This window comes from Neolamprologus multifasciatus, chromosome 11 (genome assembly GCF_963576455.1).
Source record: "Neolamprologus multifasciatus chromosome 11, fNeoMul1.2, whole genome shotgun sequence".
Taxonomy (NCBI): Eukaryota; Metazoa; Chordata; class Actinopteri; order Cichliformes; family Cichlidae; genus Neolamprologus; species Neolamprologus multifasciatus.
This window is the reverse complement of record NC_140449.1, coordinates 29854066-29869798: the sequence shown is the minus strand read 5'-3', so window position 1 is coordinate 29869798 and position 15733 is coordinate 29854066. Positions and strand designations below refer to the sequence as shown.

The following is a 15733-nucleotide window of genomic DNA, read 5'->3' as shown; positions in this document are numbered from 1 at the left end:
CTCGGTGGTGGGGGGGTTGGGGGTAGAGGGGCTGAGGGGAGGCAGCGGATGGAAGTCTTGTCACTCTGTGTGCTGCAGCTCAGTGTGTTTCTCCACTAGTGTTTATGGGGCATTTAAAAGCCTCCAAATGTGCCGTGGTTTGCGGCCTACGAGTCCTCCCCAAAAGCCCTGGGCAAGCTGCCAGCGCAGGCTCACAGTTAAAATAAACAGCACAGACACAGCGAGCGAGAGTTATACTGGGGGCTGCAGGAGAAAGAAGGTTGCTGACTCTCGTCTTGGCTCGGGAAACAACTACTTCTTACATTATGTTGCGTTTTCATCTGACTGATAAAGAGTATGTGGCCAGTCTAACCAGTTTAATTTGGTGGTCTTTCCATGTAAATATTCAGCTGACCTCTTAAATATATTTTGAGGTTTACAAATCCATACTCAGCCTCGGCTTACTGAAAGGAATCACACTGTTTAATAGTGGGCCACGCGGTCCTTCAATTTACTTACTGTGCGCTTGTACGAGCTTTAATGAGCCCTCTTAAATCAGCAGATAATGGATAGCAATTTGTGTTGTTCACATCTTGCTGCTGTTCCTCGTGGTTCAAATCCCACTTAATTATATCTTTACTCTGTACATTTTGTGCAGAGTTAGAAATGAGATGCTAACGGCGAGATCGGATATCAGCCAAATAAGAGCCTGATCTAAGAAACACTCCTGGGCAGCAAGATTGTTCTTTTTACCTCTCGCTCATATATTTGAAAACATTTACAGGGCGCTCTTTGACACTTTGAACCTTGCAACTCTGGAAATTTGCCTCCGTTCCTCCTAATCGGACTGCAAATTCAACCTTTGTTGCTAAGAAAAAGTCTCAGCGAGAAACGTCCGGAGTTCAAATGCAGCTGTGGGGTTTGTGTGTGGACATTGCATGTTCAAGTGCATTATGGAGGTAGTCCAACGCCCTCCCACAATCCAAAAACATGCATGTGAGGTGTGAATAGCAGTCGGACTGGCAGCCACGTCTCACCCAGTGATGGATGATCAGTATGGATGTATTCATGCTCATTGGGTTTTTATGTGCATCTTTGTCCTCGTCAGTGTAAATCTTTTTTGTTTTATTGTCATAATTAATTTTGTATTTATTTCTAACAATACTGACTGAAACGTGGGAGCCTAATGGTTACAGTTCATTTCTAATGATTTTTATTTTTTTTTTAAAAACTTGGAAATCTCATTTGGAGACTTCCAGCGGTTTACATTAATATGTATCAGCATGTCATGAAAATCAACACGAGGAAAACTCAGATTAGTAAATTGTCTCAGTAGGCAGCTGAACGGCTCTTCGTTTTGGGGAAACAATTTGTTTTAATGGCAGACCTTTCATGTAGCCTGTGGTGTTGAAGTAGTTAAGTTTTTTTTTTTAATGCACTTGCTAAGTGAGGGGGAAAAAAAAGTTTCTTAGTGATTTTTGCAAGTAAATTTAGTTTAATTAAAAGTGTACATATTGGATCCATTTGAAGGCAAAGTCCTCACAGTGCTCGACCCTGACAGCAGCAGCTCCTCTAATTGAAAGAAGCAAACCTGCTGAATGGATGCTTTCCAGTTCAAACACTGGAAACAAGCCTGACTGGACGGTTTTCAATATCAGGACAATATAAAGTTATGGCGCAAATGCTACACATATGCAGAATTTGTGTACAGAGACTCAATGTAAGGATTAGATAAGTGATATTTCAACTGACAAGTGTGTTCAGTACAATCGCTTTATATTGTAAGGTAAAGGCTCTACAATAATAAACCACAAAAGGTTATTTGTGAAGGACTCCTTGACATCACATTTAGGTAAGTGTCATTTTTCACTGTGCAGGGTTAATGCCGCAAACCTAAACAAGTCATTCTGGTGCCTAAATTTAACCGGAGGGTGAAAACAAAAGTAAATAAATGATGGCACGAATGAACGAGCAGAGCACAATAAAGCACTTTGGAAAAACTCAAAGGTCTAAGTAGATGTTTTTGCTCTTTAAAAGCCGATTATCTCTTGGCGTAAAATAGTGGCGCAGCTGGCGGGTTGAGGCACAATCACTTTGTCCAAATCTCTATCATGTTAGATGAGAATCTAACAGAACGGTAATATTTGAACCGCCGCTGGGAAGACAACGATTTGGTGGGATTGGTGTTTATTGGTTTGCGGAGCCACAAACAGGGCTGCCAAGAGTTTCCACTTTCCTGTTGTTTTGTATTTCAATTCACTCAAGATCATCTTCATGCTTCCTGTCTTGGCTTTGTCCAGTGTCCCAAAGACCTTCCTGAGAAGTAGCCACGTCCAGTGCTCACCATAGCCAGACAGATTTTCGGGGTTTGTCACAGCCTCGCAACACATGAAGAATAAGAAGGTACTTTTTGCTGCTCCTTTATTTCCCAAGGGGGTGTCACAGCAGGTGAATCTGTATTTCATGTGGCACAGCTTTTTGTTCTTTTAAACACCCTTCCTTCCTGGTACAAGGCTGATGATTGGTTAGTTTGCTGTGCAGAATTAAACAGGCCTTATTTTCCTGGACAGTAAAAAGTACTATTGTTGCTTTGATATAAAAGTGTTACCAATAACAATGCTTATACAATGTTTATTACCTGATTTTATCAATATATTTTCATTGATTTAAGCAGAGTGCAAGTATTGTTGAATCGAAGTCCCTAATGCGTTTGGTAAAACGATTGATGCATGCTGTGAATTACTGTTTACTTTTGGGCAGATCTGAAATTAGACGATAGTTATAAATGATTAAATATTTTTTTAAAGTCTGCACAGAGATGGCAATTTTCCCTTTCTGCACATGTTAACAGCTGAAGTAGCGAGTACAAAGTCAGCGTGACCCACTGATCTACAATAGCCAGATTAATGAGACACATGCCAAGTTACAGTAAACCAGAATTATCCTTCTTCGACACTCGGTCTTACATTCCTGCATTCACACCCGCCCACAACAGCTTTTAGCACCAGCTGCTACCGCCTGAGAGTGTTATAGTGTCATGTAGTATTATTAAATTATTATTTGCAATAAATAGATGCGGAATATTTCATCATTTTCTTTGGTCAAGTTGAGGCAATTTGAGCTATTTGCACATTTTTGTGTAATATGCATCCTATTTTTTTAGGTTTTTCACTTGTTGTACATGTATAATTAGTAGTATGTAGCAGCTGTCACATAGAAGACCCTTGGGTTTTATTAGAAATAGTAGTGTATAATCATTTTAAAGTGAAACATTGTTAACATCTGATAACATCCATAATATAGAATAGAATATAAAGACAAAAGAGTGAGATCAGTCCCAACAGGCATCTGTAGACCTTATAATGTCCCTCATTTCACTTGAATTTGCACACAGACTTTACACACGGTGCTTCAAAGCTTCGGAAAGTAAATTAGAAAAGAGACATCAGAAAAGTTCTGCCCGTTTTCTTCACCCGGCTTTCGCAATCCATCCTGACAGGTAAAGGATCCAACTGCCGACTTCTAACTTCCTTTACTGTCAGCTTCAGGAAAATGTGTCTGTCACGAAACGAGATGAAAGTTGCGCCGGGATGTTTAACAAGCTCAAATTAATGCCCACTTTAATGAGACGCTTTTTTGGATGCTTTCAATCGAGTCCTGGGAGCGAGCAGAGCAGAAACGCAGCCTTTGCATATGATCCCGAGGCGCAGGGCAGCTAGGTCGCTCAGTTAAAAGTTAAACATTAAAGTTACAGAAATTGTCCTGTGATCCAAAATGACACATCAGAAAGCCAACGGTAGTGCTGATCACGGTTTGTCAGCTGAATAGTGCCACATTTTGATCCTGAGTTTGAACAACTGTTGAATAGTTTGCACTCAAATAGACAGTCCTTCCCATACGAGGACTTTGGAAAACTGACTCATAATAAAATATTAGCAATGGCTAATATTTAAGACGTTGAATATCTAAGTTTCCTCATTATTGCAAATGTAATTTGCTGCCATAGTTTATTTACTTTATTTGCTTCAAAGCGTGCTATCAGTCTGCTATCAGTTTGTGACTGAATGGGGTCAAGTTAGCAATTGCATGCAATCTGTTCATCATAATACTGTAATGAACTGTAATACAATGAAACACACACAGACATTCACAAGAATTATTTAGATTCAGGGTCCAGACAGAATCTCACTGACTTGAAAGAGAAATTTAGAAATTCAACAAATAGTGATGCAGTTGACCGGTTGGCAACCAGTTGAGTCAAATTTCCAATTGCAAAGAGTTGCATTGCAGACGAGTGTTGCTCATCGATGCAGGCCGATTGAGATTGATTGCAATCTGCCGGCTGTGTCTGTCTGACTTTATGAATTAAACAGCAGTTATTTGCAAGCCTTCGCCAATCTGTCTGAGAGTGACTGTAGCCAGTCCAAGCCAGACCACCATTGTTAGGAGACAGGTAGCCTCCCACCAGACAACCTGCACAATCACTCTTCTTGCTTTTGCAGCAAAATGCAAGGTTTTTCCTTCATCATCCGTTGACAGTGATGAATGAGATAATACAAGGAGGGGCTGTGGAGAAAGTATGTTACTTCAAGTGAGGGACAAAGAACAGTACGTGTGCCCTGAAATCAGGATCAGTGTTCTCAAAACATCAGCCTGAAAAAAAAGAAAGAATAAGGAGTAAATAAAAAATAAATAAAAAAAATAACCAACTGGCAACATGTCAGTGTTGGTGATTATTTTACTGACAGGTCTACAGAGTGAAATATGGAGAGAGCTTCTCCCTGGCTCTTTGAAGCCTTTTCCAGTAGACACATAATGAATTGTGATGCCAGCTGTCAGCGTGCTCATGGCAGGGCGCTGATGTGGGGAATAGAAAGTCATTACTGGTGCATACCGTGACTCCCCTGTATTTTTTGTAAGGGCAGAGGGTTATGGGGAAGGTGCAAGAGGTCACGCTGGAATGGCCGACAACACAAAACACATTTAAAAATCCATGGAGTCACCAGTCAGACAGATTAGGAGAGGTAGAGGACTGAGTACAGTAATTGGAAAGGTTTTTTTTTTCTGTCAGTCACACCATTTTTTCCCCCTTTCTTATTCTGCTTTTTCTTTTTGTGGACATCTAAAGTGCAAACAAGGTGAAAGCCCATAATTGGATTAGAGATCAAAATATTTTGCAGGAGAATGACTCAGGGGTATTTGGCCATGTTCATTTTCACACCACAAAGCAAAACATACAAACAAAGAAATAACAATGTCATACTTACTTAAAAGTTGTACAGTCTTAAGAGAGATGGAGAGATCGAGATGTAGCTCCGGGCAACAAAGAGCCCCGTTTTTAGGTTTCAGAAGACGATGTGCAAAACGCAGAGAAAAGTAGCAATCGGAACGGAATGAGAACTGAAAAAACTAAAAGATAAAAAAAACATTAAACATCAAATATTTTTCATTCCATCAAAAGTTCATCTCACACAAAAATTTGCTTACACAATCCGAGTTGAAATCTAAGCATTTGGTTGATTTCTAATAAAACGAATATAAAAATTGTGAAGAAAGGTCTGAAAATATAAATGATTCGTTTCTTGCAGTGAGTTCAGTGTGCTAGTAGTTAATATTAATTGGCATTTTTAATGTATTTCAGGCTGAAGGTCATAGAATTCCCATATGAAGTGCAGGATATGCCTCGCCTTTATAAAAAAAACAATGTATTGAATCTTCCCCTTAAAACACAAATAGTTATTTAAACTTCATGCTGGATTGTATCACAATAATATCAATATGTGAGGGTAGAATTACCAAAAGTTGAATTATAAAGGCAGAATTTCAGTGAAAAGGATTTTTGTGCTTATGGAATAGACTCAAATACTAGCTCCAGTGGAGACTTAATGCTATCACCACTTGTTCATTCTCAGAAGCCATTTGATTTGAAACGTGCTTGAGAAAAGCTTGACCTCTCTGGGACTACCGGTCATCGACAGCCGTGTTGCTGGAATCCAGTGATTATGGTGCGGCTAATCACTGTCCATTATCCAGCCCGAGTTCAATGTCCAACTGCAACAAACACCTCCATCTGTCAGCCACCTCTTCTCACAGGCAGGGATCTCGCACTGGAACAGGTATGATTATCTAATAGACTGCGGGGAGGATAATTGCATAAACTAATCAATACCACCTCATTAGGAGAACAGTTTCGGCTAAAAGGTCAATCGCAGCACCCATCACAGTCCTTTAACTGTATATATTAAGGGGAAGACATCATTTTACTTAAATGCCAAGAGCGGTTTAATGCATTTACAGGAGGCAGCAGACATCAGCCTGAGGGACGTTACAGTAAAGTGAAGCTTGCAGACTTCCTTGAAAAGGTAGCAAAGCTGCTTTAATAGCTTTGTTTTGTTGCTGCTGCATTGGTAATCAGCCTCTGCAAATCCCGCGTTCACACTGCAGGAGATTGTGGAGGGTTCGGCTAAAAACACAATGTAAGCATGATTGAAAATATTTGTTCGCGATGTTTCAAAGATTATCTCAAGCAGCTAACTCACCTGAAATACATTTGTCAGTTTGATTCACATAAAATTACGGGGGAAAAAGTTAAAGTCATTAGGAACTATTTACCAACAAGGAAGTAGGCAAGCAACCTTAACCTGGGAGAATAATCCCAATATTACTCAATAGTCATACAACACTTGTGGCAAGTATGAATCTTTTTGTTGTAATGTTGCAAACAGACTGTTCACAGTACTTTTAGTCAGACTGGTGTGGTGGTTAAAATGACTATCACAGAACCAAAATAAATCTCACACATGGCGTTTCCATCAACAGTAACTCAGCAGAAATGTCTCTCAACATGATCCTGAACCTCCTCGCTGTTAACTCACTGTAGGGGTGCAATCACAACATGATTGTTTATTAACTTACGTAATAGCCTGCAAGGATTCTGTTATTCAATGTGAGTCAGCATTTAAATTCAGATTTACTTCTATAAACACTACACAGCTTGTTTTTTTTTCTTTCAGACTGGTGAAAACAACACTATTTGCTTTCCTGTGATGAGCTGAAATATAGATCTGCAAACAAGTAAGCTGCTTTAAAGTCCACTCGACTTTAAACAGAAGCCTGGTGCTTACCTCATACCTGAGAAGTCAAACCTTTGTAAGCACTTTTTACTCAAGAATCAGTCCCTGATTTTGATGACCTGCTGCTTGAAAAGTGCAAAAACATCACGGCATGTAGCATTTATCACAGTAAAACTGTCCACAAGCAAATACTGGAAATTACCCGTGTGCGCTGACTTGTTGATATCCAAATAAAAAATAAAAACGTATATCAATAGGGGAGAAAGAAAAAAGAGGGACTGTAATAACCCCAATGGACTCCATGATGATAAGTTAAGCAAATCAAAGACTACTCATCGCATGCATTCATCTTACAGTCTGTTATCTATCAAAGAAATCTTACAATAATTTTCCAAAATCTTATTTATGTATTAATATGAACAAATTAATATGAAAAAGTGATGAAAAAGAAGGTGTCCCTTTTTTAAATTCTAAGGTTTTCAATATCAGGTCATGATAATAAAAGAAAATGCAGATTCAGTCTATGAAAAACACAGGCTGTTGCTACTGTTCATATGGGAAGGGTCATGAGGCCTTTCCCACATAAACTGATGCATGTCATTCTATAATAAGAAACATTATTTACAAGTGGAAAACATTCAAAACACACACCAGTCTTCCAACGAAAGAATGCACCAGAACATCCCAAAGTCCGACAGTGCAGTGATTAGAGAAATTGCAAAAAATCAAAGAGCTGCTTCTCAGGCTGTACAGGTCTCAGTTAATATGTTAAATGTCACCATGTTCGGTGAAAACCACACGCAGCACACCGACACAAACACCTCATACCAAGTGTGAAGCACGGTGGTGGAAAGGGGATGATTTGGGCTCATTTTGCAGCCACAGTATCTGGACACCTTGCAGTCATTGAGGCGTGAACTCCTCTGTATACCAAACTATTCTAGAGCGAATGTGAGGTCATCTGTCTGAAAGTTGGTTATGTAACAGGACATGAACAAAACTGTGGCTTTCAATGTGAAAAACTGATGAAGTCGGAGATAAAATGACTACTTCAAGTTCTTGTTGCTGAAATTCAGTCATTGGGGGTACTTAGTTTTTCATGCACTGCTTCTGCATGTTGGCTTACTATTTGTTAAATTAATGATAAAATGTTGTCATATGTATGTCACCTTTATTCAGCTGAGGTTGTTTTTAAATCATTTTGGAACCTGTGATGTCCTGATTGGTTAAACTCTAGAATTGAAGGAGGGGGCACAGTGCATGTCGTTTATATTGATTTAGCACGCCTAAAATTTGAGATTATATCCCTGCAGCTGTAAAAAAAAAAATATATATATATATATATATATATATATATATATTATTTATTCATCATTTGGATAGCATTTATTACAGTGAATATTGAATTGCTTTTTCATCAAAAATAAATATATAGTTTGTCTTACGCCTCTTTTATTGCCCAGGTCGTTGTTTTTTCTTATATACAAAAATTCTCCTGTCAAGATGACAACAACCAAAATGCTGTAATGTCACAATGATCAGACAGTCCACAGACAGGCTTACTTGCTAGATAAACTGAATCGAGGTTGGGACATGTTATTTTAAGTATGAGAACTAAACTCTGTGTTGGCTGAACTGTAATCAGAGTCAAATAGCATCTACAAGCGCAGAAATTCTCAGGCAGCTGTGAGGAATGTAACGAACCGCACAACAAACCTTATCACTGTTTCAGTAACAAGTATTTAAAATTAAATCAATAACTAAAAAAAAAAAGAAAAAAATTGGCAAAAGTATATGGGTTTTTTCTGATAAGCACGCTCAGTCTTAAAGTAATCGCTCAACATTTCGGGAAGTATGTTTGTTTTCCCTCTTCCTGGGAGCACGGATGGACTTGGCTCACTGTTTGGACATGGATTATGGCCGTTTCCTGTGGTGCTTTGTGCTGTTATTTATCACAAGAACTCACTAAAATCTGTTTTGTTGTTATTATTTAAAGCTTTCACTGGGGAATTAATTTGTTTGAAGACATTTCATAAAGAAGAAAGAAAAAAAACCCCTCTACTTTTGTTGCTTTTCCAAGTACTTTTGGAGTTCGTTTCATCTCACTCGGGTTGCTGTGCCAGACTCTAATGGGCTCATCACTGCCCCCTGTGTATTGAAACAATTAGTATATTGGTTCTTACTGGAGATGGCAGTTGAAATCACATGTTGGATATCTCTGTGCTAAAAGCACAAATTAAATTGATGCTTAGTATATCTTGTACTCTAAATCCCAGAAGCACAGAAAAACATTTTATTTCCCAGAATCACTGAAAAAATTCCTTTAGAAAAAAAAACAAACCATCGTTCATCCACACACAAAAAACAAATCACTTGCTTCTTGACTGACATCCAAATTTTACATCTATATCTCTGAGACATCCCAAGACATGGGACAGAATATGCACTTAGTAGAGAGAGAGCAAACAGATCCAAGATGCACACTGCTCAAAAAATTATAGGAATACTTTGACAACATTTCTGAGTTCAATGGGAATAAGAATTTTGCTGGGTGTTTGTACTGATATGGACTGGGTAATGTGTTAGGGGGAAAAAGGATGCCACGCTGTTTGATGCAAATTAAAATCATCAACTTACAGAGGGCTGAATTCACTGCCAGAAAACCCAATAGAAAAAATGACGTATGCTTGGTTATTTTGCCAAAATTTTATTTCAGCAACTCAAAACGGGACTTTGTAAAGCACCCAAGTTCTATAGGGACCAGCATTGTCATGCACTAGGTGGAACCGAAGAACGCCTGCACCAGCGTAGGGTCTGATGATGGGTCTAAGGATTTCATCCCAATATCTAATAGCAACCGGGGCACAGTTGCTTATCGTAGAGAGCTCTGTAAATCTCTTCGTAGATATGCAAACCCAGACCAAATTGGTAATGCTGGACGATGTTTAAGGCAGCATAACACTCTCCACAGCTTTTCCAGACCCTTTCACATCTCTCGGATGTGCTCAGGGTGAACCTGCTCTCATCTGTGAAAAGCACAGGGACCAGTGCTTTTCACCAATACCGGTATACCAATCGGCCATCGTGGCGCCGGGCATGAAGCACGGGGCCCACTAGAAGACACCGGACAGTCAGGTCACTCTCATAAAGTCTGTTTCTAATTGTTTGGTCAGAGACATTCACACCAGTGACCTGCTGGAGGACATTTTGCAGCTCGGGCAGTGCTCATCCTGTTTCTCTTTGCACAAAGAAGCAAACAGCAGTCCTGCTGATAGGTTAAAGACTTTCTATGGCCCTGTCCAGCTCTCCTAGAGTAACTGCCAGTCTCCGGGAATCTCCCCCATGCTCTTGAGATTGCACTGGGAGAAAATGGACTACCTATCAAACCTCTGTAGGGTCCTGGGATCGCCTCATGCTACCAACACTGACACTGACAAATGCAAAACTAGGGAAAAAAAAGTCGCATCCACCTCTAAGACCACACTTTTATTTTGCACAAGTTGTTAATTTCATTAACAGTAAAGCAGCTGAGACTGATTAACAACTCCTCGACCTACTCCCTTGTCACAAGGTCAAACTGCTTGATACAATACTCTGATTAGAAAAGTGTTTCTTTAATTTTTGAGCAGTGTATCTATTATAATAAACAGTCTCAAAGTATAGTTTGAATTACCATCTCACCTAAACATTTCTGCCTCAGAGATAAGCTACTGGTTTATCTGCTATTGCTATTCTTGTTTTCAGACTTTGTGTATGACCATCAACGATGTTACCGGGATTATTTTGACACATTGACCAGTGAAACGTTCATCATATTTTCCATTTTATTCCTAGTATAAGAGACATACAATGATATTCTGTGAGACCAAATTCATAGTAAGTCAAGAGGCAAAGCCTGGAAATCAAACGGAGAAAAACATAATACTGAATCAATGAGACCTCGCCCAGATAGAATGTATTTACACCAAATCAAATACTGATAGAACTTTTAAGAGGCGAGACCGTCCCCATTTCCGTACAATCTGTTACCGGCAGATTAAAAACAAACAAATTACCAAAAAAAACAAAACAAAACAAAAAAACAGACCAAAACAGAAAAATAAATCCATTAAAACACTGTAGCTGCCACAATTCCTCTTACGAAACACTGCCGCCCCAACCCTAAATCAAGTTGGATGTTTTTTATTTGCCGTCTGAAAGGCTATTTAATGCTCTGCTGCCTGTTAATTACCAAATCAACTTTTTTTTCCTTACAAATGTTAGGTACTTTTCCTTAATTTACTGAAGCTGGAGTAGTGTGAATGGTAAACTTTACACTGGGTCAAATGAGCTCTGGGAAATTTCAATCAATAAACACCATTTTCAGATACAGTAAATAGCATAGTGCTGTTTTCACAGAATTGATCACGGTTCCAGCCAACCATGGTCAAAGCGACTCTCCTGAAAAGTACAACAGTTGAGTTTTGAAGGGATGATATGTCTGAGGCACAGCCGGCTGGCATCACCATTAATGAGGTGAAAATCCTCAGCAGTGTTTGGCAGCACGGTCACCTGCGAACCGGTTCCACAATCACTTCCCAAGTATCGATCCAAGAGACAATCTCAGCCTGTCGGATCAGAGTTCATTGCACTGCTCCATGTTTTTTGCCCATGTTTTGAAATTCAACACCCGGTGGCACCACTAGGTCAAGATCTACAGCAGTAACCATTGTAGAAGTCATGCTACATGCCACCAACCTGGATTTATTTTCATACAGAACTGAAACCGTATGGTTTCACACACTTGCTAAAACATATATCCTGACATTCAAAACTCAAGCGAGACACACTTTTTTCCTCCCATAAGGTAAATGCAACTTCTACAATGGCCACACATCTGTAGGTGATAACTTAAGAGGAACTGTGAACTGCCCCTTTAGAAACCCAAGAAGATAACACTACGAAAAACAAAAACGTAACAATGGCACCTACAAGGAAATCGACACCCAGGTGAAAGTGACAGTATACAGTCAAACCTGAATGTCTGCAGTCTCAGGCTTCGTACTTGCTGTGTCCCACACTCGCATTAAAAACCTGTAGGCTCACACTTTTGGGATGAAAACAAAAGAAAAGCGAAAAACGAAGGGTTTCATTCCAAAACAATGCTGAAAAAAAAGGTACTAGTTATTTTACGTCGATTAAAAAAAATTAGATGATTTACAAAATATTAGCCTACTTTGTAAAAAAAAATTAAAGTCAATATATGACATAACATGTGATTTATTAGTGAGTGTTACAGTCAAACTATTAATTCAGTTAATTAGAACTGATGAGAAATATCTTATTCTGGAATGAAACTCTTCACATATACAATAGATACTGTATGACACATACTGACAACCATAGAAAAATCAAACACCTACAATATACTGTAGCATAGTTGCCATCTGAGCCCCTTGCATTGACCCCTAAGCCCATGTCACACACTATTATTAAATAAGGCACACATTTACACATACAGTTAAAATTTGGCTAGTAATTATTCCTTTATTTACAACCAATAGCCACAGAGTTAATAATTATGATAACTGCAGTCTGTTCGATGTTCAGTGTTCATTCTCCTAACACCAGACGGCAAGACGTGTTTGTCTTGTCCTCTTTGGGTCCAAAATATTTCAGAGAAATATGTTGGTTGTTTCCATTTCAAAGGATATTAGACCCACTAGAGTTGCGGAGCACCAATGTTGTCGAAACATTCTTGAAGAACTTAAACGGACCCGAATGTTGTCACCTGACATCAGCTGGGACAGGAAAAAAGTAAAAGAGAAGGCGAGTGTAGCTGCTTTGTTGAAGTATTTCCTTTGTCTTGTCATTGTGACCAAATTTGAATTGGTGTCTGGAGCCAAATGACAACATTTGATGAACATTTGATGCCCCTAAGATATTTCTTAGGGCTTGGGCGGGGGAATCGTTTGATATGCCCAAAGATGAGAGAGTATAGTAAGGCAAAGACATAACTACTTTCAGGGGATTTTTTTTTTTTTTTTTAACCACAGGTTACACATACTGCATATGTATATGTATACATATACGGTGTAAATATAAACACACATATATATACACACACATGCATAATATAAACACATTCGAGGGTGGGGTGGGTGGGGACCGGATACCAACACTACATCAGAAAAGGTTAAGCAAAAGCATGAATCTAAGCGAGCCTCGAGCTTTTAAGTCTTCAAGATGACTGATGTGTCAAGTTTTTCCAACATCAACGTGTCCAAAAACGGAGTTGCATTGTAAATCCACATTGAGGACATTGGCAGCCTAATATAAGGAGGTGGCATCACGTCACCCAAGTAAGCGGTTCTATAATAAGCAAGTAGCTAAGCAATACCAATATGGTACAAAGATATTCGTTGGACAAAAAGAAGCGGAAAAAAACAAGTTTGGTTGAGGCTTTTGTCCACAGTGACACTGGTGCCACACAGTTGGTTGTGTTTTCAGGTAAAGGTCTGCAACCCCAAACTCACTGCATTTCTTCAAAGTTTCTTACAGATGACACAATGAGGGGAGGGGGGGAGGCTCCTTCTCTTAGTCCAAGAGCATACCCCTCAGTAGTTGAACTTTCCCTGTTCATTGACTGGGGATGTGGCAGGTATGAACAAGGGCTTGGGAGGGACGTCAGGTTTGAGAGAAGCTGCCCGACGGACGATCGCACCCCTGTGTGGAACCTCTTGCTGTTCTCCATTATAACTGTGCTGACGTGCCAGGTATCCATTGGGAAGCAGGGGATAGTGAACCTCACACGCGCTGCCCGTCGAGTTCATCCGCGCCAAAAGGGGAGGTGGCTGGTGGGGCCCGCCATTTCGTTGGCTGAAGCTGTGTTGGCGAGGGATCATTCCTCCTCCCCCTCCTCCTACTACTCCACCTCCGTTGGGCATTTTGGTGGCTGCAGCAATCAGTGATTGCCTTTGGGAGGAATGCCTCCTCTCCAAGGTAGACTGGTGGTGCATGGGAATGTCTGGGGGAACATCCATGCGACGGGTGAGGCTGTCACGTGGTAAAGTGGATGAGCTGTAGTAGGGGGCTGATTCTGTCTCAGGTATCTGAGGCTGGATACGGTTGGCAAAGGCTAGCTGGCCTCCACCTCCGCTGGCCATCAGACCAGATGGGCTCATTAGCTGAGAGTTCTTGCTGCCGCTAGCCTCGTGGATGTGCTTCAGAAGCTCATCGAGTGAGGTTACTTCCATCACCTTCTGAGAGTAGCCAGCGTAAGGCTGCTGAGACAACACACGCTCAACATTGTGGATTTTGCGTTCATCGGGATGAAGGTGTCCGACTGCTGACTGGCTATTAGACAGTCCATGGGAGTAGGGGAAGACCTGCTGGTGAAGCAGGGCAGAGTTGGGCCTGGAGCCAATATTATGGGACTTTGGTTCCTTGGCATTGTTGCAGTTCTGATTCTTCTCCCACTGGTTCTTGAATGCTTTCATGCTCTTAATTGGCAGCTCTGGGGTCGAGTCTGGTGTAGGCAGACCAGACAGCTCTGAGGAATGGTGGAGTTGGTGATGCTGGGCATGGACCAAGTCTCCCATTGTCATTCCATGATGACCATTTCTCCTCGATGGGTGATGCTCCTTACTGTTGGCGAAGAAAGAGTTGTAGATCTTGGGAGATGACACCTCCAGCTTGTCGTCCTTACTTTGGCTGTCTAGGAGGCCATTGAGCTTGGCCAGGCTGCGCAGTGATAGAGCATGCGGGATTGGGGCTTCGGGGTCTTTCGACAACTTCTTGGTCTTGTGGCTTGTGTGATTACAGTAGCATGAAACCAGGAAGCCAGAGAGGAAGGCACCAAGGACAAAGGCCACCAAAACACAAGCAATCAGAAGAGTATAATGGACACTAGGACTGGGTTTGTCTTGCTCTGGAGGTCGCCTCACACCTTAAAACAGATGAAAAGAGAAAAAGGTACTCCAGTTAGTTTTTCTGACTGAGCCAGAAGGTTTAAAAAAATAAAAACATTTTTTCAAGAGCTAATATAGGTCAAGCAACAGCTGGGACCGACAGGTTGTGTTTACAGGAGATTCGCTATGTGGGAAACAGCATGGGAGGGGTGTTTGAACTAAGCTCTTGGCTTCCTTTCCTTCCACTGTTAATAGATGAATACAGCCTTTCTTTCTAGGACTTGTGCTTTCACCTCAGACAGGCAAGGCCAAGAGCTCCCCAGTCAGTGAGGAATCAACTCTGAAATGAGTTGGAGCTTTAAATATTGATGGGAGCACAGCAGCAGGAACCTGATGTCATTTTCACAGACTTCGCCTTCCAATGCGAGGATCAGGAGCGAGAGCACCTGGTACGATGAACGAGCCAAAAATAACAGGTCTATTCAATAGCTCACCGAGTCTGGCACCTTTGCCAACACAGACTCAAATGAGGTTGTCAAATTCTTTCAAAATGAAGCTGAGGGGACAGTTTGCGAAACAGCACACCAAGAACACAAGGACATTAGCGAAGGTAAATCTACCATGTAACTGTCCTTAGGAGCTGTGACCCAAGCACCGTGATTGCCTAATGGCGTGAAAGGCAGGGATGATAAGGAGAGAGAAACCTGCCACCTCTTGTAATCAGAGCTCATTTGCAAGAGGCTGTTGCCATCTGTGGTGACAGACCCTTCTCTCTGCCCTTAATGACAGTTC

At 40.7% G+C, this 15733-nt stretch overlaps 1 protein-coding gene across 5 annotated transcripts in view; it reads right to left on the bottom strand.

Moving 5' to 3' along the window:
* Positions 1 to 10862: 10862 nt before the first annotated feature.
* Positions 10863 to 15733, bottom strand: part of sema6cb (semaphorin 6Cb) — a 164564-nt gene continuing 159693 nt past the window's right edge. For all 5 annotated transcript variants that reach the window (XM_085176842.1, XM_085176841.1, XM_085176844.1 and 2 more), the window contains one exon: positions 10863 to 14979. In XM_085176842.1, the coding sequence (XP_085032968.1) occupies positions 13649 to 14979 (1331 nt within the window). In that variant the 3' untranslated portion in view covers positions 10863 to 13648. The remainder of the gene's footprint in view (positions 14980 to 15733) is intronic.